The sequence below is a fragment of the Callospermophilus lateralis genome, chromosome X (genome assembly GCF_048772815.1).
Source record: "Callospermophilus lateralis isolate mCalLat2 chromosome X, mCalLat2.hap1, whole genome shotgun sequence".
NCBI classification, from domain to species: Eukaryota; Metazoa; Chordata; class Mammalia; order Rodentia; family Sciuridae; genus Callospermophilus; species Callospermophilus lateralis.
This window is the reverse complement of record NC_135325.1, coordinates 58116490-58143957: the sequence shown is the minus strand read 5'-3', so window position 1 is coordinate 58143957 and position 27468 is coordinate 58116490. Positions and strand designations below refer to the sequence as shown.

Here is a 27468-nt window from a genome sequence, read left to right as displayed (position 1 = left end):
TTAGCTGAAGTAAGTTTTATTCAAAAATGAGGTATTCTCACAAAGCATCATGATTATAATTCCTAATCTAAACACACAAATCACATACCCAATCGCTGTGGGAGATACAGTGACCTGTGGATCTTTCCACTGACTTCAGCAATGCATTGGAGCATGCTACTGTAGAACTGATAAGAGGGCCGCATCACAGTGAAGCCTTTCCTGGGGTCCCAGTTTTGGCTTGCATAGGTGAATGTGGCAGGGTGCAACTATGGGGAATGGAAAGGAAAACAGAAAGACAAAAATGTAAAGATCTCACTAGTATTCAGTGTAACACATATGCCATCTAACCTTAAACACAGAAGAAGAGTGGTCTGTCTTCCCACTTTCCTACCCAAGCTTTCCAAGGTCTGATCCCATACCCTACAATGAATCCTTTGTTTTTCTCTTACAAAATTAACACAGTTCTGGTCAGAGTAGATAGTTGACAAACAAAAAAGGGAACCAGTGAACATTTACATAGCACTTACTATTTTTCAGACAAATATTAGCTCATGTAATCCTCCCAAAAAGGTTATGATGTTGCCCCATTTCACAGATGCAGATCAGAGTAGATACCTTGCCCAATTGATGTTTTGTTATTGCATTGAATATCAAGACGTAGGTCTCTTCTATTGGAGAAGTTTAAAACCAAAATGCCCATTCAGTCTTCTTTTGAAGATAAAAGAACACCAGCTGTCAGTTTCCCAGGTTGCACATCTACCTATCAAGACGCCCGATATTTATTGATATTCTGTTGTTATGGGCATCCACTTTTGCCTCAGCTATGAACAAGTGCAAAAGACTTCACTGTAAGTCTATAAGAAGTTGACTATAAGAAGTCTATGCCTAATATTTTTATTAGTTAAATAAATCATATTTAATATTTAATCAAGTATATGTTCTGTGTCAAGTACTGTGCCAAGTAATAAGGACCTAGCTTCAAATAGCACAAACTGAATGCCCACTCTCAGCTAGTGTATGTCTAAACAGGCTTGTATTACTAAATTGTATCATTTGTAAATATGAAAATAATACATACTAACTGTGAACATTTTTCAAAAATACTGAAGAAAGTAAAGAAGAAAATAATACTAACCTATAATCCAGAAATAGCTAGGAAACAAATGAGGCATATGTACTTACATTCTCTTTTCTATGTATGTATGCATTGACACATAGTCACACACTATAAACACAATTTTAATCCTGTGTTTTCCTACTTAACATTATATTAATTAGCATATTCTCATATAACTAAAATTTTCATTAAATATAAAATTTAATGGCAATATGACATCAAAGGAGTATGATCAAAATCATGAAATCTCTGGAAGTCTTGTGATACAAGGAATAGTTGGAGAAAAAGGAAGGTTTTAGCCTGAGAAACTAAAACACTTGAGGAAAGAATATGGTTGGTAGGATTGATGTTTGGATTAGGGAAAAAGGTCAGAATAAGTTTAATTTTTTCCTAGTATATGAAGAGCTATTATTTGGGAACTTGGATTTTTGAGTATAACTTCAGAAGGTAAAATGTGAACTGATGAGTAAAAATGTCTGATATGCATGTGTTGGCTTAATAAAAAGATGGTAAACTCTGTCACTGAAATCACTCAAATAGGTGGGATGACTATTTGTCCAGGAGGCAATAAAGAAATTTTGTGTCATATAGGAAATCTCTTCAAACTCTGAGTTTCTGTTTCATAGACTATTGATTTAGTTTTCTTCTTCCTAATATGTATATACTCAGAAACTTCTTTTCCTTAACTCTACAATAGGATCATCAAGCTTTACCTAATAACACAAAATTTAAGGTATAAAATATACTACGTTTCTTTTTCTATCTTTTCACATTTTTAATGGCTATGATTGGGTCAAATTTGAATTAATTATAATTAGTCACACCAAGTATGTCTTGCTAACTTTTTTTTTCTTTATTGTGTACATTCTTTTATCTTTCTTTTTTGTTGGGGGGGGGTGGTACTAGGGATTGAACTCAGGGTCACTTGACCACTGAGTCACATCCCCAGCCCTATTTTGTATTTTATTTAGAGATAGGGTCTCACTGAGTTGCTCAGTGCCTCACCATTGCTGGGGCTGGCTTTTAACCCTTGATCTTCCTGTCTCAGCCTCTCGAGCCACTGGGATTACAGGCATATCTTTCTTTTTAGCATTAATATAATTATTATTCCATACTGATTGTACAAATTAGTGGGTTTTATTTTGGCATTTTTGCACATGCATATATTATGATTTTTTAGCAACTTTTAAGTCAAATTTCAAATGTTTAAAAATATTTTTAAAACTACTTTTCAACAAAATCTGTTGGGCCCCTTTGAGAATTCCTCAGCACTTTCATCATAACCTAACTGTCCTTTACTACCCAGTTGCTAGGTCCTCAAAGAACCCGGCAACAGAAATAGCATGAACTAAGGAGACTGCAAACAACACATGGAGACAAAAATACAAAATGGCTGAGAAAATAGTTAAAATCAGTAATGGAGGAGGCCCCCAAACTTGGAGTATTTTGCATGCTTCTACAGCAATTTAGAGTTTCAGGGATATATATAAAAAAAATCAGAGTTAAAAGGAATAACTCTGTGTCCTTATTGTTGTACAACACTGAGGCTTTTCTCAGTGGTAAAAAGTTACTCATTCAGTTAATTAAGCCTACAGACCAGTGCATCTCAATGGGAGGGAGTAGGTTCTCCTTACAGGAATTGGGCAATATTTGGAGACATTTTTGGTTGGTGCAACTGAAGGAAGTTGCCATTAGTATCTAGTGGGTAGAAGTAAGGGAAACTAATAAACATCCCTGAATGCACAGGATGCCCCCATGCAACAAAGAATTATCTGCTCCTGAATGTCAACTGAACTGAGGTCAAAAAAGTTTTATTGGATTCTACTTCCAAAATCTCTATTCTGCCTCTTCCCTTCTGTGCTCTCCTAAATTAGATCATCATCTACAGTAGACGCTTGGCATTTTGGTTGCATGTGATAGGATCTTCCCCTCGTTATCATCTTTATTCTTTCTTATAATGTGGCCCACCATCCTCATCCTCACTCCAGAACTATGTACTTTGTGTGGCATTTGCATACCATTCCTGCCTCTCTGACCACAGTGAATAGAGTAGAATTGGAGATTAGATTCTAATTAGAGTAACCAGAACCATCCTTGGGATTATTTTCTAACTTGGGTTCAGATAGGGAATACTTCTCAGCTTATCTCTAGGAAGAAAGATATAATGACCTATAGATTAATACAGATAATTTGTGAAAACAGATCTGTGATATTAGAGAAAGGAGCTTCAGGTGAATACACTAAACTATATTCTGCCCCTTGAAATGCATTTTGCATTTTGCCTAAGCCAATTTGAGTGCATTAGGATTTGAATAAATTTCTGTCATATTTAATCAACAATCCTGAATACTTCTTCATTTTTTCATAGTACTTTTTGTGTTTCTTACCAAATTCTTCACTTAATGTGCTTCTACTTGTCATAAGCTCTTCAGTTAAAACTGCCCTAGGCAGTCATTCCCTTTCTCCTTGGCATGCCTATTTTCTCTAGTACATACAGACCTGGCATTGGAAACTTTCTGTGGCTCTCCTATGGCAATAGATTGCTCAAAGCACATGACCTTTCCCTCTGCTCTGCTATGAAGGTTCTGCATAGTAGCTCCAGAGATGGGCATAACCCATTAGAAACTGAACAGGCTACCTTTAATCTTTTTTTGGAGAACATTCTATGGAAGGCCTTTGATATGTCCTGATATAAACAAAGCAGGTGAGGGCTCCATTTTGCCAGGAGCTCAATCTATTTCATGAGCTTGCCCATTCTGTCCCCAATTTTGAAACTACTTTCTGTGTTCTATGGTTTTTTTCTCAATTTTATTTATCTTAGTTTTTTTTTGGGGGGGGTATAGGGTTACCAGGGATTGAAATCAGGGTTACAGTAACACTGAAACCTAGCAATGAGATGGTAAAAGTAAAAATGCAAAACAGCAAAACCAATGTTCCTTGAATAACACTGGTTGTTAGAAGTTCCCAGGGAAGAGTGAGCCGAAGGCCTGAACTTGCTGCTTAGAAAATAAAAGACTTCAATGTGATCATGGGAATTGTGACATTGAGTATACAATGGCCTGCCAAATGACCGTATGTAGGTTATGTATTTTAGATCAGGGAATGTGAAATACATAACCAATACATCAAACATCAGCTGTAATGATCATAATTATACTGGTACTTTTCACCTGTACTACCTATTGCATTGTATAAAGTATAATTCACATCTATTCTCTTAACAAATAATCAAAAATTATTATCCAACTTGAACTCCAGGTTTCCTCTTTCATAGCTCAGAATTCTTCTTTGTGGGCTCACAGAATCTGATGGATGTTCCTCAATTCCATAGTAGCCAAGCTTTAGGCTGAATGTGTTATTCAGTGCTTTGGGATAGATTCTTTAGCCAATAGTTCCTTAAATGCCAGTATCATGTTAAATGTTTTTCCCCTAAATACAATAGTATCATAATAAGCTAACTTGAATCATGGGGACTTTTGATGAGTTATAAAGAAAGTGGTATATTATGGTTGCTGTCTAAGAATCCCCTTTGGATAGAAGGGGGAGATTTCTAGATCCCCTGAAGTTGATTGTTCTTAATAAATCTTAGGGGAGATGATAGGTAAGGCCTTAGAAAAGCAAATTCTGGCAGGGCTGGGGTTGTGGCTCAGTGGTAGAGTGCTTGCCTAGCATGCATGAGGCACTGGGTTCCATCCTCAGCACCACATAAAAACAAAATAAAGAGGAGTAAATGAAAGTAAAATAAGATTTTTTTTTAAAAAAGCAAATTCTGGCTATACCTCTACTAATATTCCCAGACAGCTCATGCTATGGAGGTGAACCCATTGTTTAGTATGGTTTAATTTTAGAAAAGGAGGCTTGGAATTAGGTCAGTCACTTCCCTATTCCATGCTTCCTTTTGGCATAGGACAGAGACACAGTGGCGCCAAGTCTCGTCAAACATTTGTTTGAAGGGAAAAAAGGAAGCTTGGTGAGTGGACCAGGTCATTCTCCCTGCATATTAGGTGAAGCGAGGATGAGGAAGCTATCCAAGCACATAGACTCTATCACAAACCCTGTCTTTCCCTCTCCACCCTTCCTGATGGTACACTAATTCCTGCTGGACTGTGTCCTAAAGACACGGGACATCTTCTTTTCCCTTTAGAAAAAGCTAATAGAAAGTCCCAGGGAAGTGTTGGAGGAGCACGTGAACTGGGTACTCACAGGAGATAGGACTTAATTGTGATGATAGAGACTGCTATAAAGAGCATATAATGACCTGCTAATGACGTTAGGGACAGATAGGACTTGGAAGAGGAATACTAACCAATCAAGATAGTGTGCAGTCTGCAGGAAGTACCTAATAGACTCCCAAGATTTTATGGGGCCTGTTAAAGTACCTTCTTCCCACAAGCTTCGTCAGCACCCCATTTATCATATCAGCTGGTGCTGCAAATACACAATGTCCTGGCTACCCAACTCTTAGCCTTCACAGATATATTGCAGTGAAGGGGTATTAGGGAAAATCTTGACTCTCCTTATATGGCAGGAGAGTAAGAAGATCATTGCATGCTACTGTTGGAGGGTCATAGCTTTGTCATTACAGAGAATTTAGAAGAACCTAGTAGCAGAAGAAGAATGTATCCAGGAGAGGAGCAGATATATATGCCTGCCCTGAAGGAGACCATGAAGTCAATACCTGGACAAGGAATAAAGACATCCAATTTTTACTTTTGGCTATGACCTTCTAAAATATGGACTTTGAGAAAGTTCTTTCTTTTCTCTAGGCCAAGGGTCCCTCATATGTAAAATGGAAATAATAAAGCAAGCTCCATTTACCTCAAACGGTAGCTATCTGAGCAGCTCAAAGAAGGTGAAATATAGAAATGTGTTTTTAAAATTGTAGAAGTGTTATGCAACTTTGAATGCTGAGAACTTCAGGAATGTTAAGGTGATCCATCAGGGATATAATACCCCATTCATAACCAATATTGATTTGACTGATGAAGCTACATCTCTAAGTTACCCCTTCGTCTCTTGTACTCCTCATGTGTTCCACCCCAAAATTTCCAGTATTTTCTTTCTGTTTAAGAAAGACATGTATTTACTCAGACAATAAAATTTTAGCTTTACTTCTTATTTATAAAAAACTCCATGAAGGGGTTGGGGTTGTGACTCAGAAGAATAGCATTCGCGTAGCATGTGTGAGAAATTGGGTTCAATTTTTAGAAATACACACAAATACTCAAACCTTAGAGCTCTGGACAAACCTTATATGAAGTCTTCACAGGTCCTTAGACATCTAGAGTTAATCAAATTCAAGAAAACTCTTCTAGAAAATGTTTCTGGCTTCTGGGAAGGGGAGACCTTTCTAGAATGGCCTATAATATAGACTGAGTACAATAGATGATTACTCAGGGGCATCATAGTAACTATCTACTTCCCTCTAGTTTGTGCAATCCTCTTGTGAAAGTACTAATTCAAAGCAAAATAGTAGCATATCTATTTTTTATGTTCCACTCCAAAAAGGTAGACATGACACAGTTAGGGCCAGTACTAAACATGAAAATTAAAAATTCACCCCAAGTATCTTTATACTTCCTACACTAGAAAGTGGCAAGTCCCTCAGACCCTGACAATACAACTTACCAGTTGAAGCTTAACATCAACATCAGGGGAAGTGACCCGGCATGGTACAAGTATCTCTTCAGTGTCAGTAAACACAGTGATAACAAGAGGTATATTGTCGTAGGCCTGCACAAAGGTCTGGTTGTCATCTGCAGGGGTGAGAAATCATACTACAAATGGAATTGTCATCAGGATAAGATTTCCTAGGTTCCTTGTATATAAATTTCATTATAACTACTTTTTTTCTATATGGGGGAAAAAGGCTTAGAATATTAAAAGAACTCAGTAAAGAACACAGCCAAAACTTGAACTGAGATCTTGCACCTCCCATCCAAGATTTTCTGCACAAAGGCCAGGAAAGAATACAAGTCTACTCACAAAGATCTAAGAGAAAACCATTATAGTGGTCTTAATTTCAATCTATTGGGCTATATGGAAGAAGTAAAATCTATCTCATGGGCCTTCTGGCATATATCTAAAATTCCTAATTCTTTTCCATGTGAAGTATTTTAAAGTCATATGGGTTCTCTGGCACTTGAGCCAAAATGCATAGTAATTAATAGATTAGGCATATGATGTTTATCTGGAAAAGATAATAATTTATTTAAGTATTATATGCCAAGTAAAATTATTATTAATCTTTAATAAATTAAAATGTATTAAAATGACCATGAATGTGCTCATTTCACCCACTTCCCATAGGACTCAGACTCAGTTTGAGTGGGTACACACTCTATAAGTATTTCTCATGTGGTAAAAAATATAATGTCGATATGAGAACATATGATACTTCAAAAAAATGAGCCTTCAGTCATGGATCTTAAAAAAATGGTTTTGGCTACCTATATTCCTACAATTTCAGTTTTACCCCTGTAGATGGACCTGATATGAGGCATTTTTTTTATTCTGTACTATATCATTCCTTAAGATGTCCTTGAAAGTATTTTATAAATAGAAAATTTTGCAAAAGACAAATTAAAGATTTCCTTATTCTAGACAGAAAGGACTTATTTCCACAATATAAAGACTCTTTATGGCATACTCAAAGTCAAAATCATAATGGATGGATTAAAAATAAGTCATTTCCTCCAACATCAATAACAAAATAATTGTGTCCACTCTAACCACTAGAGTGGCTAGGTAGTAGATTGCTAGCCAGAGCTACCAAGCAAGAGAAAGAAATTAAAGGAACACAAAATAGGAAAAGAAGAGGACAAATTATCTCTGTTTGATGATAATAAGACCTACAAAGATGGAAAGACCTCCCATGCTCTTTGGTAGACTGAATTTGGTGAAAATGGCCATGTTACCAAAAGTAATATATAGACTCAATGCAATCTGCATCAAAATACCAATGGCATTTTTCCCACAACTAGAAAAAATAGTCCTAAAATTCTTATTTAGGAATAAAAGACCAAAAACAGGCAAAGCAATACTGGGCAATAACAGTGTTCCTGTTGGTACCACAATACCTGATCTCAAATTATACTACAGAGATACAATAACAAAACCAGCATAGCATTAGCATAGAAATAGACATGAAGAACAATGAAATAGAAGACACAGACAAATCCACATAGAAAGAGTTGTATGATCACTGGTAAAGGTACAAAAAGCATGTTGAAGAAAATATAGCCTTTGTAACAAATGGTGCTAGGAAAACTGGATACACATATTTTAAAAAAACTAAATCCTATCTCTCATCCCAAACAAAAATCAACTCAAATTGGATCAAAGACCTAGAAATGAGACCAAAATCACTGCAACTGCTAGAAGAAAATATAGGGTGAACACTCCAACATATCCCTACCGGCACCAACTTCCTAAAAAAGACTCTTAAAGCTCAAGAGATAAAATAAAGACTGAACAAGTGAAGATCAAAATAAAAAGATTCTGCATAGCAAAAGAAAAAAGAACATGAAGAGAGAATCTACAAAATGGGAGAAAAACTTTGCCAGCTACTGTTTTGACAGGAGATTAATATCCAGAATATGTATAGAACTCAAAACAACTTAATCTCATTTCAATTGAGGCAATAAAGGGCATTTAATAAAATTCAACATCTATTCATGATAAAAGCATTGAACAATGAAGACAATACAAAGAATGCCTCTCAACATAATAAAGACCATTTATAATAAGCAAATAGCTAACATTATATTGAATGGGGAGATGCTAAATGCTTTCACTTTAAGATTGGCAATAAGACAAGGATGCCCAATTCATCACTTTTATTCCCCCAAATCCTACTTACACAAATAAGTCAAGATAAATAAAAAAGTAATGCCCTAACTGGAAAAGAAATCAAACTGCTACTATGTGCAGATGACCATCTTATATATAGAAAACCCTCAAAACTACACCAAAAAACAATGAGAACTAATGAATAAATTCAGCAAAGTTACAGGATACAAAATAATATCCGAAGTCAGTATAGTTGCTACATGTCAATGTCAAATTTTCTAAAAGATAAATCAAGAAAGCAATTCCATTAAGAACATATACAAATAGAAATAAATAAATACCCAGGAATAAATTCAATCCAAAGGGGTGAAAAATCTCTACAATTAAATTTATGAAACATTCATAAAAGAAATGATAATATCCCAAATTGGAAAGACAGTTCTTCTTCATGTATTAGAATAATCAATATTGCCAAAATGTTCATACCTCTCAATCAGATTTACAAATTTAAGTCATTTTCTATCAAAATACTAATGACATTCTTCATAAAACTAGAAAAGTCAAATCTAAAAATTTTATGAAACTGCAAAAAAGGCCAAATAGCCCAAGTCATTTTCAGTAAAAAGAACAAAGCAGGAGTCGTTATACTACCTAATGTCAAAGCATACTACAAAGCAGTAGTAATGAAATGATATGGTATGGCATAAAAACAGACATATAAAAATGGAACAAAATAGACAGCCTAGAAGTAAATTTACACATCTACAGACAATTGATTTTTGACGAAGATCTCAGAAAACACACTGGATTGAGGATGGCATTTTCAACAAAAGGTTTTGGGAAAAATAAGATAGACCCACTATATCTCACCACTTAAAAAGATAAACTCAAAATGGAATAAATATTTAAAGACTTAAATGTAAGTCCCGAACTTATGAAACTACTAGAAGAAAACAGACGAAAAATATTTACAGAATATGGGTTTGCTTCTAGGATCTTTACTCTGTTCCACTGTTTCATGTGTCTGTTTATATCTAATACAATGCTTTTGCTTGAATAAGACTTCAAAAGTGCAATAAGTAAAATCATACATAGACAAATAAGATTAAATAAACTTAAAAATACTCTACACATCAAAGGAACCAATCAACAGAGGGTGGGGACAACCTGTATTATGGGAAGATATTATCAATATATACATTTAATAAAGGTTGGTACCCAGAATATACAAGAAACTCCAAAAATCTATAACAAAAATATGACCAAATTTAACAATGGAAAATAAATCTCACATTACCTCTCTCTCTAAAGAAACACACATTCAAATAGCCAATAGGTACATGAAAAATATGTTCAAAATCATTAATCATCAGCGAAAGTCAAATCAAACTCAAAATAAGATATCCCATCCCAATAAGAATAAGTAATATAAAAAAAGACTAAAAGTAACAAGTGCTGGCAAGGATGTAGAGCAAAAGAAACACACAGTGTTGGTAGGGATATAACTTAGTACAGCCATTTTAGAAAACAGTATGGAGGCTCTTCAAAAACAGAACTACCATAATATTCAGCAATCCCAGTAAATGAGTATATATACAAAGAAAATAAGATCAGTATGTTGAAGAGACATCTGCATTCCCACATACATTGATTCATTATTCTCAATCTCCAAGAAATGGAAACAACTTAAGTTTCAATCAACTGAAAAATGGTTAGAAATGTGGTACATATGCACAATTGAATACTGTTCCACAATAAAAAAGTATTAAGCACTTTCATTTACAACAATATGGATGGAACTGGAGATCATTATATGAAGATAAATAAGTTAGAAATATCAAGTACCATATGATCTCAACCATAGGTAAAATCTATGAAATCTTATAAAAGTTGTTAATAAAATGGTAGTTACCAAAAGCCAGCAAAAGTGTGTGTGTTTTACTGAGTACTGATTAATGGTTACTAAGATTCATTTAGATGGGATCAGGAAGCTCTGGAGTAATATTGTATAGTATGGTAATGATAGATGACATTATGTCCTATGAATTCCAAAAAGCTAGAAGAAAGGGTTGTGACAGTTTTCACCACATGGAATTGATAAATGTTTTGGAAGATAAATATATTTAATTTCATTTAATGACAGTGATATTGACATAATAACAAAAATGAAGACCAGTGGAATAGAATAGAAGTCAGAAACAAATACAAACAGATACATCATCTGATCCTTAACAAAGTGCCAAAAACAGTCGGGCATGGTAGCACAAGCCTGTAATCCCAGCAGCTTGGGAGGCTGAGGCAGAAGGATTGTGAGTTCAAAGCCAGCTTCAGCAACATAACAAGGCTGCTAAGCAACTCAGTGTGACCCTGTCTCTAAATATTTTTTTTAAAAAAGGCTCAGTGATTAAGTATCCCTGGGTACAAAAAGAAAGTACCAAAAATATATGTTGAATAAAACAGAGACTTTTGAACAAATGGTGGTAGGAAACTGGATAGCTCTTTGTAGAAGAATGAAACTGGAATGCCATCACCCTACAAAAAAATGTTAAGTCAAAGGGGATCAAACAGTTATGAATCAAGAATAGAAACTGTTCAAGTGATATGAAAAAAAATGGCAGGAATGGAACTGAAGCCAGAATTAGACAGGCAGACAGTATAGATAGGTAAATCATATCAGGTCAGATCAAGGAGGCCAATATTTTTTTCTTTTTTTTTTATTTTTATTGTTGGTTGTTCAAAACATTACATAGTTCTTGACATATCATATTTCACACTTTGATTCAAGTGGTTTATGAACTCCCATTTTTACCCTGTATACAGATTGCAGAATCACATCGGTTACACATCCGCTGATTTACATATTGCCATTCTGGTGTCTGTTGTATTCTGCTGCCTTTCCTATCCTCTACTATCCCCCCTCCCCTCCCCTCCCCTCTTCTCTCTCTACCCCCTCTACTGTAATTCATTTCTCCCCCTTATATTTTCCTCCTTTCCCCTCACTTCCTCTTGTATGTAATTTTGTATACCCCTGAGGGTCTCCTTCCATTTACATGCAATTTCCCTTCTCTCTCCCTTTCCCTCCCACCTCTCATCCCTGTTTAATGTTCATCTTCTTCTCATGCTCTTCCTCCCTACTCTGTTCTTAGTTACTCTCCTTATATCAAAGAAGACATTTGGCATTTGTTTTTTAGGGATTGGCTAGCTTCACTGTGAGTCTGGGAAGTTGGAGACTGTCTCCAGAGGGATTGAAATGTTAATTCCTTCAGAGCCCTTCCTCCACACTTATCAAGAATCTCTCCCTGCTCTAACCTGTTGCTAAGGTACTCTGTCCCAGGAATTGCCCCTCCCTACAGGGATCTATAAAGTTGATAATGTGTACTGGGCTACTCCATCCAGCCCTTCCCCCTTCAGCCCACCAGTTTCTCACCTCTTGGCTATCCCATTGGGCCTAGTCAGGTACTCAGGAAGGAGAAAGAAAAGGAGAAGAGGGCAGAAGAACAAAGGAAGCCTAGGACATATAAAAAAGGGCAGAACACCTTGCTTCTTGGGATACCTGGATACCAGCTATGGTCCCCTTCTCCCTCCTGGGAGAAGTCTATGTTACCCATTTTTAAATAAACCCTGCTTTATATGCTTGCCTCAGCGTGCTTCTTTAATGTTCAAACTTCAACATGTGAGGGATCAGAACTCATCACTGATAACGGTGGTATCAGAACCACATAAGACCCATCTCTTTCAGTCCTTGCTATTTACCCCCCAAACTGCAGCAGATACACACATACGCACACATACACACACATACACACACACACACACACACACACACACACACACGATGGAGTTCTACACAGTAATAGAGAAGAATGAAATTATGTAATTTACTCCCAAATAGATGGAAGTGGAGATTATCATGATAAGTGGAACAAGCGAGACACAGAAAGTCAAGGGTTAGATGATTTCTTTCACATGTGGAAGCTAGAAAGAAAAAAAGAATAAAAATGGGGAATCTCTTAAAAATGGAAAAGAGATAAGTAGAGGAGAGTTAGGGTATCGAAGGTTAGAGGGGGAAGGGAGGGAAATGGGAAAAACTAAGGAATAAAATTGAATTATGCTACAGCATGTATTAATATGCCACAAGGAATCCCACTTTTCGTTATTATTATGATGAGTGAACAAATATATATGTGTGTATATTATTTATACATATGTATGTATACATATACGTGTGTGCATATATATATATATGTATGTATGTATATATATGAGGATCAGAAGAATAGAGGTATGGGGAAACAGAGGAGGGGAGAGAAAGGAAAGTACTAGGGATTGAACTAGAACAAATCATGTTGTGTGAATAAATGCATGTCACACTAAAGTCCATCACTTTATAAAAATCTATTTATTACCATATTATAGTGATTAGCACATTATAGTAGTCACTGTAATGTGCTAATAAATAGATTTTTAAAACATTTTGAGGTACTTATATACATAACACATGCTATGGAATTTTATTCAGCCTTAAAATGTGAGGAGATCCTGCCATTTGCAAAACCATGGATGAACCTGTACAATACTCTGCTAAATGAAATAAGCAAGACAAAAAAAAAATAACTGCTGCAGGGGCTGGAGTTGCAGCAGCTCAGTGGAAGAGCCCTTGCTTAGCATGTGTGAAGCACTGGGTTTGATTCTCAGCACCACATATAAAAAAATAAAATAAGGGTCTATCAACAACTAAAAATATTTTTTAATAAACCTGCTACGTGATTTCACTTAAGTGTGAAACCTAAAACATCAAATACACAGAAATATTAAGTTGCACAGTGATTATCAAGGGCAAAGGGGTGAGGGGAATGTAGAGGTTTTGGTCAACATTTATAAGGTTATGAATATGTCTAGATACCTGATGTAATATGCTGACTCTATATAATTCTACATTATTGTATAGTTGAATTTTGCTAATAAGTAGATTCCAGGTCCTCTAAACATTAAAGAAAAGATAATTATATGAGAAGGTGGGTATGTTAATCTGCTTTATTGTGGTAATCATTTCACTATGTGTGCAAATATGAAGACATCAGGTTATATACCTCAAATATATATGACTTAAATGGCATGCATGGCCCGCAACATGGCTTCCATAATATTTCTATTGTATAGCATTGCCCTAAAATATCTGATTCAGAGCACAACCTCCCACAAATGGGTATACACAGGTCGGATTAAAGTAAATGTAATTCCCCTCTACTCCTACATTACACCTCCTCTATCTATACCATATACACATTAAAGAGACACTAACATAACGCTGTCAAATATACCATAGTCCAGAGAAGTTATTCCTTATGATTTCACTCCATAGTATTCATTTGTTCAATGAACACTTATTGAACATCTACTCCATACATGGTTACAGGTGCTAAGTATAGCATGTTGAATAAGACAGACAAAAATCACCACTGTGGATTATGAAGAACAGCAGTGGAGACAAACAAAAACTAAGTTTTATATATAATGTCAGAGAGTGGGACATATGAATAAAGCAGAAATAAGGAATGTAGAGTTTCAATTCTAAATAAGGTGGTCAAAGGAGGTCTCATTGAGAAGGAAATGTTCATGAAAGATTTGAAAGGGAACAGGGAGTGATCTTGGGGGCTACAAGTGGGAAGAGTAGTCCAGGTAGCATAATCAGCCAGGTGCCATCGCCTGGTACATTTGAAAAATGAACAGGATGGCTGGTGCTATAGCTCAGTGGTAGAGCACTTGCCTGGCACATGTGAGGTACTGGGTTTCAATCCTCAACACCACATAAAAATAAATAAATAAAATAAAGGTATGGTGTCCATCCACATCTAAAAATATTTTAAAAGTAAATAAAAATGAACAGGACACAAGGAGTTAGAGCAATGAGAATACAGAAAAGATTAATAGGAGATGAATAAAGTCATAAGTATGACAAAAACCTAGGTCATATCATGATTTAAAGGCCATTGTAAATACTTGAGATTTACTTTGAGAAGGAGCATCATTTTTGTTTCTGAGCAAGACGATAGATGCAACAAGAATTATCCTTTTAAATATCATTCTTTGCTCAACACTGAAAATATATACTATACTGAAGTGTACACTTAAAATATTGACAGTGACTTTTTTATGTATTTTACAACAATTAAAAAATAATTCACTCTGGATGCTAAGTTGAGAGAAAACTATCTTGGCTTAGGTACAGAAGCAACCAAAAGATTTTGGCAGTCCCCAGGTTAATACAATTGTGGCTCAGGCCACAATGGTAGCAGCTTTTACGGGCAGAGGAAATGAGTTTTATGATACACCTTCAAAGCAGAGCCAACAAGCTTACATGTGTGCTTGCTGTGTTCTGATTATATAAGCCTTCAACTGTATAGATCTTCTAACTCATCCATGTGGGGCTTTTAAAATAAGAGTATGAAATAAACCTCAAGTTCCAGGATCTTCACATGTCAGAGTTTAGATGCTGGTATTTTATACTCAAGAAAACAGAGAACCAAAATAGGGAATATAATTGCCCACACCAAATAGTAATAGAGCCAACATAAGAACCCAGGTGCTCTAGGTTTGAGCATGAGAATACAGAATACTATTTCTACTACCTTCTTTTTCCTTTTTGCTTTCATGATCACATGGTCAAGAGTGTTGAGGTAATCAAAAGAAAATACTGAATGAAGATGGATGTTGTTTCTGACAATAAGGGAAAAGGATTTTGAAGGATAATATAAAATATATTTGCTAAATAAAAGCATGAGTGTCTTTCCAAAAGAGTCCATGCTTGCATGCAACATACTAAATTCATTTAAGAGCAATCAATGAAGAAACAACCCAGTGTCATGGTTTATAACTTTTCAAAATCGGTCTTGAAAAATATCTCATTCTCTCTCAAGATTACCTAGGCCCACTACTAAGGAGGTAATGCATTTTCAGTAAGGATCTGCATTATTTCCAGCTTCAAGTCCCATGTAGGTGTGGAAGGCTATGATATAGTTTCCAAATGACTGTGGTTTTCAGCCTTACTCATTTCCAAATATATCTTGAAATTTCAAACCCTTCCAAACAGGAGTAGAATGAGTATTACTTGCTTAGGAGTGTTATCAGATGAAGTTAGCTGAATGCCTGAGGGAGTTGGAAAGAGGTCTGGATTACTAAATTTGGATAAGAAGACCCAGATGAAAGGGGTCATCTAACCAGAAGAGGTCAGAGCATTCTTCCATTTCTCATTCCAGAAGCTAATGAAATTTACACAGAATTGACCTCATTTATTAGTGAAAAGTATAACTGTGGAATGGATTCTGGTATTATTTATTATCTCGGAAATGTCTTGGGACTGCTATACAAGCCCTAATACTCTTCCTCCCAAACCTTCTTCTCCCCATATCTTCCCACATCAGCTATTTTCATTCATTCACTTTGTCCGAAGCAGGTCTCCCAAACATCTTTGTATATTTTCTAACATTGTTCCCTTTCCTAGAAATCTAAAACCATTACAGTCCTATCCACACTAAGATCACAGACTCATACATTTTGTCTTTAAAAAGTTTTTGCTTCATTGAGGTATAATTGCCAATTAATAATTATGTGCATAAATATATATACAACTGTGTATAAATATGTATAATTATATATACATATGTATGTGTGTGTGTGCGCGCGCACACAAGCAAACATCTGCATCTGCCTTTGCCCTGGAAAGGCAGAGAAAAATGGCAGCTAAGTAAGAGCCTCCAATGATCATCTCTCCACAGACACACGAACTGAAACAGGTATTCATGCACCAAACTACCTTCAGCAGAGCTCAGGAAAGAAGATGAGAGACCATGGTATCTGCTTTTAGTAAACAAATGAAAATAAATATTGAAGAAGACATAAATAAATGAGTTGCTTTTGTTACAATTCCTCAACACTAAAAAGCCCAGTGTGAACAGAGCAGCCACCAGCTTTGGGTAAGGAAACAGAATTAAGTCCACATCTTGAAGAACTCTATCAGGCCTGCCACAGTGAAACCCAGTGCTGGACTAAGCTACACAATCCCTACCAACAAGCCAATACCCACAGACTGAATCACTAGAATTATATTGGGCCATGCAGCTGACTGCCTCCAATACTCCTCCATCAATCTCTGGCAGCAGAGTATTAGCAGGATGCATAGTAAGGGTGTGACACAGGTTGGTGTCATTGGTGGCCACAGACATGAGGATGGCCATTCGTGAGGACTCTATAAAGAGCAGGGCAGAATCCTACAGGACCTGACCATAGCCTGATTATTATCTACCTGGCCCAAGGGAGAACCTTATGGGGGCAGAATGATTTCTAGATATTCTCTTGGTTCATTCTGAAAAACACAAACACAGTGTGTCTGGGACAAATCTGGTATTAGGTTATCCCCTAGTACTGAAACAGTGAAAACATACCAACAGCAGATGTCTTGTCCTTATAGTTTATATCTTAACCACCTCCCAAAAGCTTATGTGATAAGGCTTAGCTAATGGTACGATTGGGAGGTGGTAGAAACTATAGGAGTTGGGGGCTAATTGAAAGAAGAATGTCATCAGGAGCATGCACTTAAGGTCTATAATAAGACCCTGTCATTCCTCTGACTCTTTGCTTCCTGGCTGGTCATCATGAGGTGAGCAGCTTTGTTCTACTATGAGCACCTTACAGTAATTTTCTACCTTGCCACAGATACAAAATAATGGAGCAAAGTGACTATGAACTGAAACTGTTGACAGCTTGAATGGAAATAAATCTGTCCACTGTCCACTTTTGAAATCACTCATCTCAGGTATTTTATCACACCAACAGAAGACTTCCATCAAGAAGTGGGGTCATTGCTACAAATAAACCTGTCAATGTTGTTCAGGAGCCTTTGGAATTGCTTTTCAGGAAGGAGTTGGAAAAAAAAGGTTGCAGACGCATGCTAGAGAAACCCTAGAATTTTTTAAGAAGTGTTTAATGGGTGATTATTATAGAAACTCAGAATACCAGAATGCTGAGTGGAATACAAACAGTAAAGGCTATGCTCAAGAGGTTTCAGATGAAAATGAGCACTCTATTTATAATTGGACTATGGGCTATTTGTGTTACATTCTGGTAAAGAACTTGTATATATTTTGCCCATCCCTGAGACTTTGCGTGAGGCCAGGTTTAAAGTTGTAGAAATTCTGCTTGGGAAATTAAAGATGGAGGATTAGAGGCACCCAGCAGTCACTTTCATATCCAGGATATAAATCTAAACAATAGGAGTGTAGTGTTGAGGTGGGAAATAATGGGAGAACACTGGAATTCAATAGTGCACAGATCAAAACTTGGAGACCAGAGACTTTGAATAGTGAAATGGATTGTGAAATAGAAGACATTATTGCTGTGTAGCACTGTGGTAGAGGGTTGGGAGTAACCACTTATCAGGCTTAGAGGTAAAAGAAGGAGAGTTTCGGTGAGTTCCCCTAGTTAAAAATCCAGCACCCTGCACAAATATGGTCTAAACAGACAATTGACCCTTGGTTTAGAGAGCAAGCTGGTTCTGGAGTTATCTGCACTTCCTAGAATATTCTAATGGTGCTGTAACTGGGAGCCATCATGATAAAGGTTCTATTGTCTGTGCTTACTCCTCTGGGAGCCAAAGGCCACTGCATTTTCCTGTCTCCCAGACATCATGTCAACATCACTCTACTGGTTTAGTGGGATATTGCCTCAAGAGTCAATTTGTCCCACAGGGGAGACTCTGACATAGACACATTGAGAATTCTATGCAGTGTAAAAATGGTCTGGCATATGGAGGGGAGCAGAAGGTGCTTGTCCTTAAAATCAGCAGTTCAGAAGGCCAGCTGTCAGAGTCCAGGAGACTGAATAATCACATGTGATTTTATGCAAAAGCCAACACTAGGAACACTGTGGGCAGGAGACTGTACAATTCTATTACCACCCCCACCCCAGAACAAATATATTTGACTCCCTTGCCACTCTCTGCCCTCAGGAACATCTGGGAAAATACTGTAGAACTGCTATTTCACTTTCCCTTAGACCGTATTAGCACAATAGGCTCTGGAGAGAATCTTGGGGGAGTTCTGCATTCTGTGTCAGCTTATTGACAGAGTGAATCAAAGATTTTAGCCCCAACATTGGAGCATGCAGCCCCAAAAGATCTGGAGAGATTCGTTGCCAGAAAAGTTCCACATTCCATAATAGCTTTTTGGCATGCTAGTGTGGCATGGGGTGAATAGACCTTGCTCTGCTCTGTCCATAGATCATACAACTTTGAGACAAGCTTTGTAATTCTAGCTTGAAATCAATTATTACCCACTCATGTAAATAGGAGGAAAGAATTAATTTTTATTGATGACTTCATAGGTCTTACTATTATTTATTTTCTTTTTAGATTTTCATTTTTTCTTTATATTCCTCAATTTTATTTTTTTATTGGTTATTCAAAACATTACAAAACTCTTGACATATCATTTTCATACATTTGATTCAAGTGGGTTATGAACTCCCATTTTTACCCCAAATACAGATTGCAGAATCACATCAATTACACATCCACATTTTTACATAATGCCATATTAGTAACTGTTGTATTCTGCTACCTTTCCTATCCTCTACTATCCCCCCTCCCCTCCCCTCCCATCTTCTCTCTCTACCCCGTCTGTTGTAATTTAATTCTTTCTCTTATTTTTTTCCCTTCCCCCTCAAATTCTCTTATATGTAATTTTGTAAACTTTTACTTTTCTTCTGCTTTTCCTTTTTCCTTTTGTTCTTTCTTTTTTGTTTTCAATTGTATTTCCTTTTTTCCATATTTTAACCTTTTTTACTTATTTTATGTGAAATTTTTCCAATTAACTACTTTTTAACTTTTTATTTTACCCTATGTTATTTCCCCTTTATTTTCTATTGTATTTGTGGTTGCTATTCTTAACATGTTAATTTTTTTAAATTTCTTTACCTGGATTATTTACTTTATCCTTTTTACAGTTCTTGGGATAGAGCCAAGCATTGCATGGGTGTTCTGCCACTGAACTACACTACCAGCCCAGCTGAGAGGAACCACACCTTTCTCCAGCCACAAAAGAGTCCTTGCTCAAACCTGAGTAGATAGTTCAACTTAAAGAAAAGTGAGGAAGGGGCTGGGGCTGGGGCTCAGCAGTAGAGTGCTCGCCTAGCATGTGTGAGGCGCTGGACTCCATCCTTAGCACCACATAAAAATAAATAAAATAAAAAATTGTGTCCAACTATAACTAAATATATATATATATATATATATATATATATATATATATATATATATATATTTAGTTATAGTGTGTGTGTGTGTGTGTGTGTGTGTGTAAAAAATAGTGAGGAAAATGTCCCTACCCAACAAGCTGTCCCCAAGTGAGTATCTCTTAGGGAGCACTGAAATCTGGCTTCTGGATACTCACCACAATAGCAAAAACAGACAAATAATACAATTAATGTGAACACACACACGCAAGGGCCCTCAACCTCAGTCACTTGCATACACTATCAAACTGCACATTGCTGGCAAAACTTGATGGGAATACTACAGAGGGGAAACTGTGATACCAGGCACTTTATCTAACCATGCAACACTTGTAGTTGGGCCAGTGTCTAAACAGAGGATGAAAATATTAGGCCCTATCACCATGATTAGAACAGTCAGTATGAGAATTGTTGTCAAGTAACAGTGTCAATATCAACACAAACTGAAGAAACTCCCATCATCTGAAAGGGGCTTGTATGCCTATTTTAGGAGTAATCACAGAATGAAACTCATATTCTACTTTCTTTTCTGCTTATGTCAGAACTATCAGAGGAACCCCACTCTTGAAAGACCTACAGGAAAAATGTGTTCCTCAGGCTCTGACATGATATTCATGTGTCAAAACACACTAATCAAATCCAAAGAAGCTTCAGGAAATTACATAGTGAAGTAAAATTGAAATTAGTTAATAGTATAAAACACACTGGTATCATAGGATGCATCATTAAGAAGGCTGCTTAATAAGAAATTTGTCACATAAAAGTGAGAAATCCATCCAAAAAGACAAACAAATCTCAAAGATGAAATACAATAAATATGAAAAAAACAGGCAATATGATATTCTCCATAGTTCCAATGTCCCTAATGACAGATTGCAAAGATAACAAAGTAGATGAAAAGCAAAAAATTAGAAATATATACATATATATAAAACTCAATGAAATACAAGAGAATGCAAATAATCAACTGAACTAATTAACAAAGACACTGAGGGAAATGAAAGGGCAATTCAACAAAGAGATAGAGATATTGATATTGATAGTGAACCAGATAAAAATACTGGAAAGTGCTAGGCACAGTGCTTTACACCTGTAATCCTAGCAGCTTGGGAGGCTGAGGCAGGAGGATGAAGAGTTCAAAGACAGCCTCAGCAAAAGCGAGGCACTAAGCAACTTAGTGAGAACCTGTCTCTAAATAAAATACTCATTAGGGCTGGGGATATGGCTCAGTGATTGAGTGTACCTGAGATCTCATCCCCCCACCCCCCAGCAAAAAAAAAAAAAAATCACTGGGAATGGTTTGGGCCCAGTGGTGCACACCTGTATTCCCAGAAACTCATTAGAATGAGGCTGGTGGTTCTCAAGTTCAAGGCCTGCCTCAGCAACTTAGCAAGACCCTAAATAACTTAGTGAGACTCTGTCTCAAAATTAAAAAATAAAAATTAAAAAGGGTTGGGAATGTGGCTCAAGGTTTAAGGATTCAATCCCAAGTACCAAAAAAAACTGGAAATATAAAGCTTAATAATTTTAAATCCTCACCAATAGACTAAATAAAGAAGAAAGAATTTTAGAGCATAAAGAAAAATCTGTCAAAGTATTACATTCAGATAGCAATGAAGAAAAAAGAAGGATTCAGAAAACATACAAGATATTTGGGACACTGCTTTCTAGATCAAACATTCACATAACTGGCAAACTAGATGGATAGAGCTACATGTTGAAGACAAAGGAAATCCATTAAGTGGAACAATAGCAAATAATTTTCAAAATGATGGGAAAGACAAAAAAGCGTTTAAATCTCAAAGAGACAGGACCATAAAAGAAGCATTCTACAACATAATTATAATTAAATTGGCAAAAGCACAGAATAAAGAAAGAATATTAAATTCTGCAAAAGAGAAGTACTGAGATGAATTTAAAAGCACCCCCCATTACAGTAACAGCAGAATTCTCAACAAAATCTCTGAAAGCCAGCAGGGTATGGAATGATGTATTTCAAATCCTGAAAGAGAACAACTTCCACTGCAAATTATTCTCCCTAGCAAAATGATCCTTTAGAATCAAAGTATAAATATATAATTCCAAGATAAGCATAAACCAAGGGAATTCATGATCAGTAGAGCAGCATTACAGAAGATAGGTAAGAGAATCCTATGCCCATATCAGGTATAATGATTAGTACAATCATGAGAACAAGGGAAAGAATACCTCTCAGAAAAATAATAGACATAGAGTGAACAATAGGAAAGAATAAAAAAATATCTATATGCTAAACCATAAAGAGTCTCAGATGAATAACATAGGAAGAAATTAACATAGAATACTAAAAATATAAAGAAAATCAATCAAGTGTCAGAAAGAAAAGCATACATTTCAATAATAATGCAGAATGCAAATGGTCTTAATTCTCAAATGAAGAAAAATACTGGCTAGATGGACTAAGAAACAAGATCCAACAATATGTGGCTTTAGGAAACTCACCTTGCATGTATAGGTATAATAAAATTGAAAGTAAAAGGATGAAAAAATATATTTCAAGAAATGGAATCCCAAACCTAAAAGAATAGCTATAATTATATCCAAGAAAATGGACTTAAGACAAAATCAATTAGAAGGTCACTACATATTGGTTAAGGAAACCATCAAGAAAATATGATGATGAAAAAAATTTAAAAAGAAAAAAGAGGATATGATGATTATTAATACATATGCACAAAAATTCAGAGCCACCCAAATTTATAAAACAAACCTATGAAGCATAAAGGGAGAGACTGGGCCAATACTACACTGTAGATGACTTTAGTAGCACACAATTACAGATCAGCCAGACAAAGAAATAACAGAGTTAAATTATACTACAGATCAAATGGACTTAATGGACACAGATTATTTTACCCAACAGCTGCAGAATACAATTTCCTTTCATCAACACATGGAACTTTTTTCTAATAGACCATATATTAAGCCACAAAAGAAATCTTTATAAAATAGAAATGATTTCCTGTATCTTATTTGATCATAATGGACTAAAACCAGAAACAAGACACAAGTACCTGATCATACTAAAATAAAACTACAAAAAACATTAAAAGAAACTTCATAAACTATATAAACATATAGACATTGAACAACACACTTTGAGTGAACAGCATATTATTGATGAAATTAGGGAAGATATTAAAAACTTTCTACAACTAATTGAAAATAAAGCAGGACATACATGAACCTATAGAAAGCAGTACTAAAAGGGAAGTTTAAAACAATGAATGCCTACATCAAAAATTTTTCAAATAAATAAAATAATGATGTAGCCCCTAGTCTTATTAAAAAAAGAGCAAACCAAACAAAATCAGTAGAAGAAAAGACGTAAGAACAAAAATAAGAGTCTAAAAGAATAATACAATAGCTCAATTAAACAAATAACTGATTCTTTGAAAAGATATAAAATGATAAATATTTAGCTATATTCATCAAAAGAAAGTGAGAAGACAAACTAAATTAGTTAAAAATAAGGCTTTACAAGGTTTACAAATTCAAAGGATCACTAGAGAATATTTTGAAAAACCATTTACCAATAAATTGGAAAATCTATAAGAAACAATAAAATTTAGGATCATGTAAAAAATTAAATCAAGGAAATGTTGAAATCCTAAATATAGGGATAAAATCAATTAGATTGCAGCAGTAACAACAAGTCTCCCAACAAAGAAAATCTCAGTACCAGATTCACTGCTGAATTTTACCATATTTTAAAGAAGAATTGAGAACAAAGGTCCTCAAACTATTCCATGAACCAGAAAAATAAGTAATTTTTTCAGGCTCATTCCACAAATCCAGTATTACTCTGGTTCCAAAACCTTATAAAGACAAAACAAGAATTAAGACCACATACAGACATCACTAATGAACATAGATTTAAAAATCCTCCATAAAATTACCATGAGGGGCTGGGGATATAGTTCAGCTGGTAGAATGTGTGCCTCACATGCACAGGCCTGGGGTTCAATACCCAGCACCAAAAAAAAAAAAAAAAAATACCATAAACCAAATTCAAATGAACCTTAAAAAGATCATACACCGTGATAAATATGATTTCATTCCAGGGATGGAAGGATGGTACGGCATACACAAATTAATAAATATAAAAGGATGCATAAATAAAATCAAAGATGAAAATCACACGATCATCTCTGTAAAGCAGAAAGTCTTTGATAAAATTACACCTTCCTTCCTAATAAAATCTCAGAATAAATTAGTTATAAAAATGATCATTTAGCGGCTGGGGTTATAGCTCAGCAGTAGAGTGCTCACAGTACATGTGTGACTCTGGTTCAATCCTAAGCACCACATAAAAATAATAAATAAAATAAAGGTATTGTGTCCAACTGCAATTAAAAATAATTATTTTTTTAAATGATCATTTGCTAATATAATAGAGCCTATATATGACAAACCCCTAGTCAACATAATTCTGAATGGGAAAAAATGAAAATAGTCCTTTTAAAATCAGGAGACAATTAGCACATCCATTCTCACCACTCTTATTCAATATAGTAATAGAAAATGTAGATATTGAAATTAGGCAAAAGCAAGCAAGAAAAGAGATACAAATAGGTAAGGATGAAGTCAAATTATCCATGTTTGGTGATGGTCTGATACTATAAGTAGAACAACCTAAAGACTCCACTAAAAATCTTAAAACTAATAAGCAAATTCATTAAATAATGGAATACAAAATGAATATACACAAGCCAGTATCTTTTCTTTACACAACAGTGAACTCATTAAGAAAGAAATCAAGAAAATAATCCCTTTCTTGATAGCCACACAAATAAAATATCTAAGAATAGCTATAAAGAGTTTAAAGACCTCTACAAAGAAAATAATAGAATATTGAAGAAAGAACTTGAAGGAGACATTATAAGGTAAAAAAGATTTTCCATGTTTTGGGCTTGGGGGAATTTATATTATTAAGACCTACATATTACCAATAGAGATCTACAGTTTCAATGCAATCCTCATGAAAATACCAATAACTTTGTTCACAGAAATAAAAAAAAAATAAAAACAATCCTAATGAAGCACAAAAGACCACAAATAAACAAATAAAGCAATCATGAATAAAAAGAATAGTAATAGGGCTGGGGATGTGGCTCAAGCAGTATTGCGCTCGCCTGGCATGCATGTGGCCCGGGTTCCATCCTCAGCACCACATACAAACAAAGATGTTGTGTCTGCCGAAAACTAAAAAATAAATATTAAAATTCTCTCTCTCTCTCAAAAAAATAGTGATAGAGGCATAACAACACCTGATATCAAAATGTATTATGAAGCCATAGTAACAAAAACACCATAGTACTGGCATTAACACAGATATAACAGTGTGCTAATGTAACAGAAAAGAGAACCTAGATATAAACCCAGAAATTTATCATTTACTGATTCTTAACAAAGGAGACAAAAACACACATTGAAAGAAAAAAAAAGTCTTGAAAGCAAATGGTGCTAGGAAAACTGAATGCAAGAAAGATACATATTTGTATCTATTTTCTTTCTTGCTTTTCTTGCTTACTGCAGAATATTGAAACCAGACATCTATAGACCTCTGTATCTCACCCTGTGCTAAAAAGATCCTATGGATAAAAGACCTTTACATAAAAATTGACACTTTAAAATGTACTAGAAGAAAACTTAAGAATAACACTTGAAGGTACTGGCATAACCAACAATTTCCTTAATAAGACTCTAGTAGCTCAGGAAACAAAAGCAAGAATTGACAAATGGAATTACATCAAATTAATTTGCTTTTGCATAGAAAAGGAAACAATTGATAGAGTGAATATACAAGCTATAGAATGGGATAAATCTTTTCTGTTATTCATTTGACAGGGGGTTAATATCCATAATTCATAAATAATACAAACAACTTCACAATAAAAACTAATCCAGCCCAACAAAATTGGCAAGGATTCTGAATAATTTCTTCTCAAAAAGATATAAAAATGGCCAATAAATTATATGAAAATGCTCAATATATTTGCCACAAGGGAAATAAAAATAAAGACTACACTGAGATTTCATCTCACTCCAGTTAGAAGAAAAAAATATATAGTAACAAAAGGCACAAATGCTAGTGATAATGCAGGAAAAATGAATATCTATATACCATTGATGGGAGTGTAAATCACTACAGTCACAATGTAAATCAGCATTGAGGGTTATTTAAAAAGTAAAACTAGAATTATCATGTGACACATCTATACTCCTAGGTATGTATCCAAAGGGAATGAAGTGAGCATCAAAAGAGATACCACTTACCCACATTTATTGAAGCACTATTCACAATAGTTGTTAAGATATGAAATCAGCTTAGGTGCCTATGTTCTGATAAATAAAGAAGATAAGGTATATGTACACAACAGAATGGTATTCAACCATAAGGAAGGATGAAATAATGACTTTTCTAAGAAAATGAATGGAACCATTAACTGAAGTAATCTAGACAAGAGGGAAAGAGAGGGTTGAAGAAAGGGTAGATATTTTCAAGGTATGCAATATGATATATGGAAACATCACAGTGAAAAACATTACTTTGTACAATTAATATGTTAACAATTTGTAGTTTTAAAAATATTAAATGTGGTGGAATAGTTTATCCAATAGAGGAAATTTCAAAGAACCTCAGCATTCAGGCAGTGGCATGTATATTGCTGGCAGCTTTTAACTTGGGTTATGGTGATAATAAGAACAAGAAAAAGTATGCAATGATTCAAAAAATCTGTACTTTTTCCAGAAAAGTGTAAAATGTATTTTTTAAAAGAACAAGATAAAACCATAAATAATTTTTAAACATGGAAATTAAATAAGACACTTTTGAAAGAGGAAAAAGAGAAGAAATCAGGGAAGAAATTTTTTAAAAATAGAAACAAATGTAAAGAGACATACAACATATTAAAATCTCTGGGACAGTATGAAAATAGTTCTAAGGTAAAAGTTTCTAGCATGGATTGCCTACATTTTATAAACAATATAAAGATTTCAAAGAAAGAATCAAATGTAATGTCTCAAGACCCTAGAGAAGCAAGAAATAATATAAAAACAAATGAAAGACAGGAAATAATTAAGAGTAGAGCCAAATTTAAAAATAAAAATTACATAAAAATCAATGTGACAAAGTGTTGGGAATTGAAAAAATAAATAATATTGATAAAACCATAGCCAAACTAAACAAAATAAATACAAAAAAAGACCCAAGTAAATAAAATTAGAAATGAAATTTGAGACATCATCAC

The 27468-nt window shown here is 35.0% G+C and overlaps 1 protein-coding gene across 4 annotated transcripts in view; it reads right to left on the bottom strand.

The window, feature by feature from the left end:
• Positions 1-27468, bottom strand: part of LOC143638453 (vascular endothelial growth factor receptor kdr-like) — a 253851-nt gene that overhangs the window by 167043 nt on the left and 59340 nt on the right. For all 4 annotated transcript variants that reach the window (XM_077106334.1, XM_077106336.1, XM_077106335.1 and 1 more), the window contains 2 exons: positions 6728-6855; positions 89-248 (listed from right to left, as the gene is read on the bottom strand). In XM_077106334.1, the coding sequence (XP_076962449.1) occupies positions 89-248; positions 6728-6855 (288 nt within the window). The remainder of the gene's footprint in view (positions 1-88; positions 249-6727; positions 6856-27468) is intronic.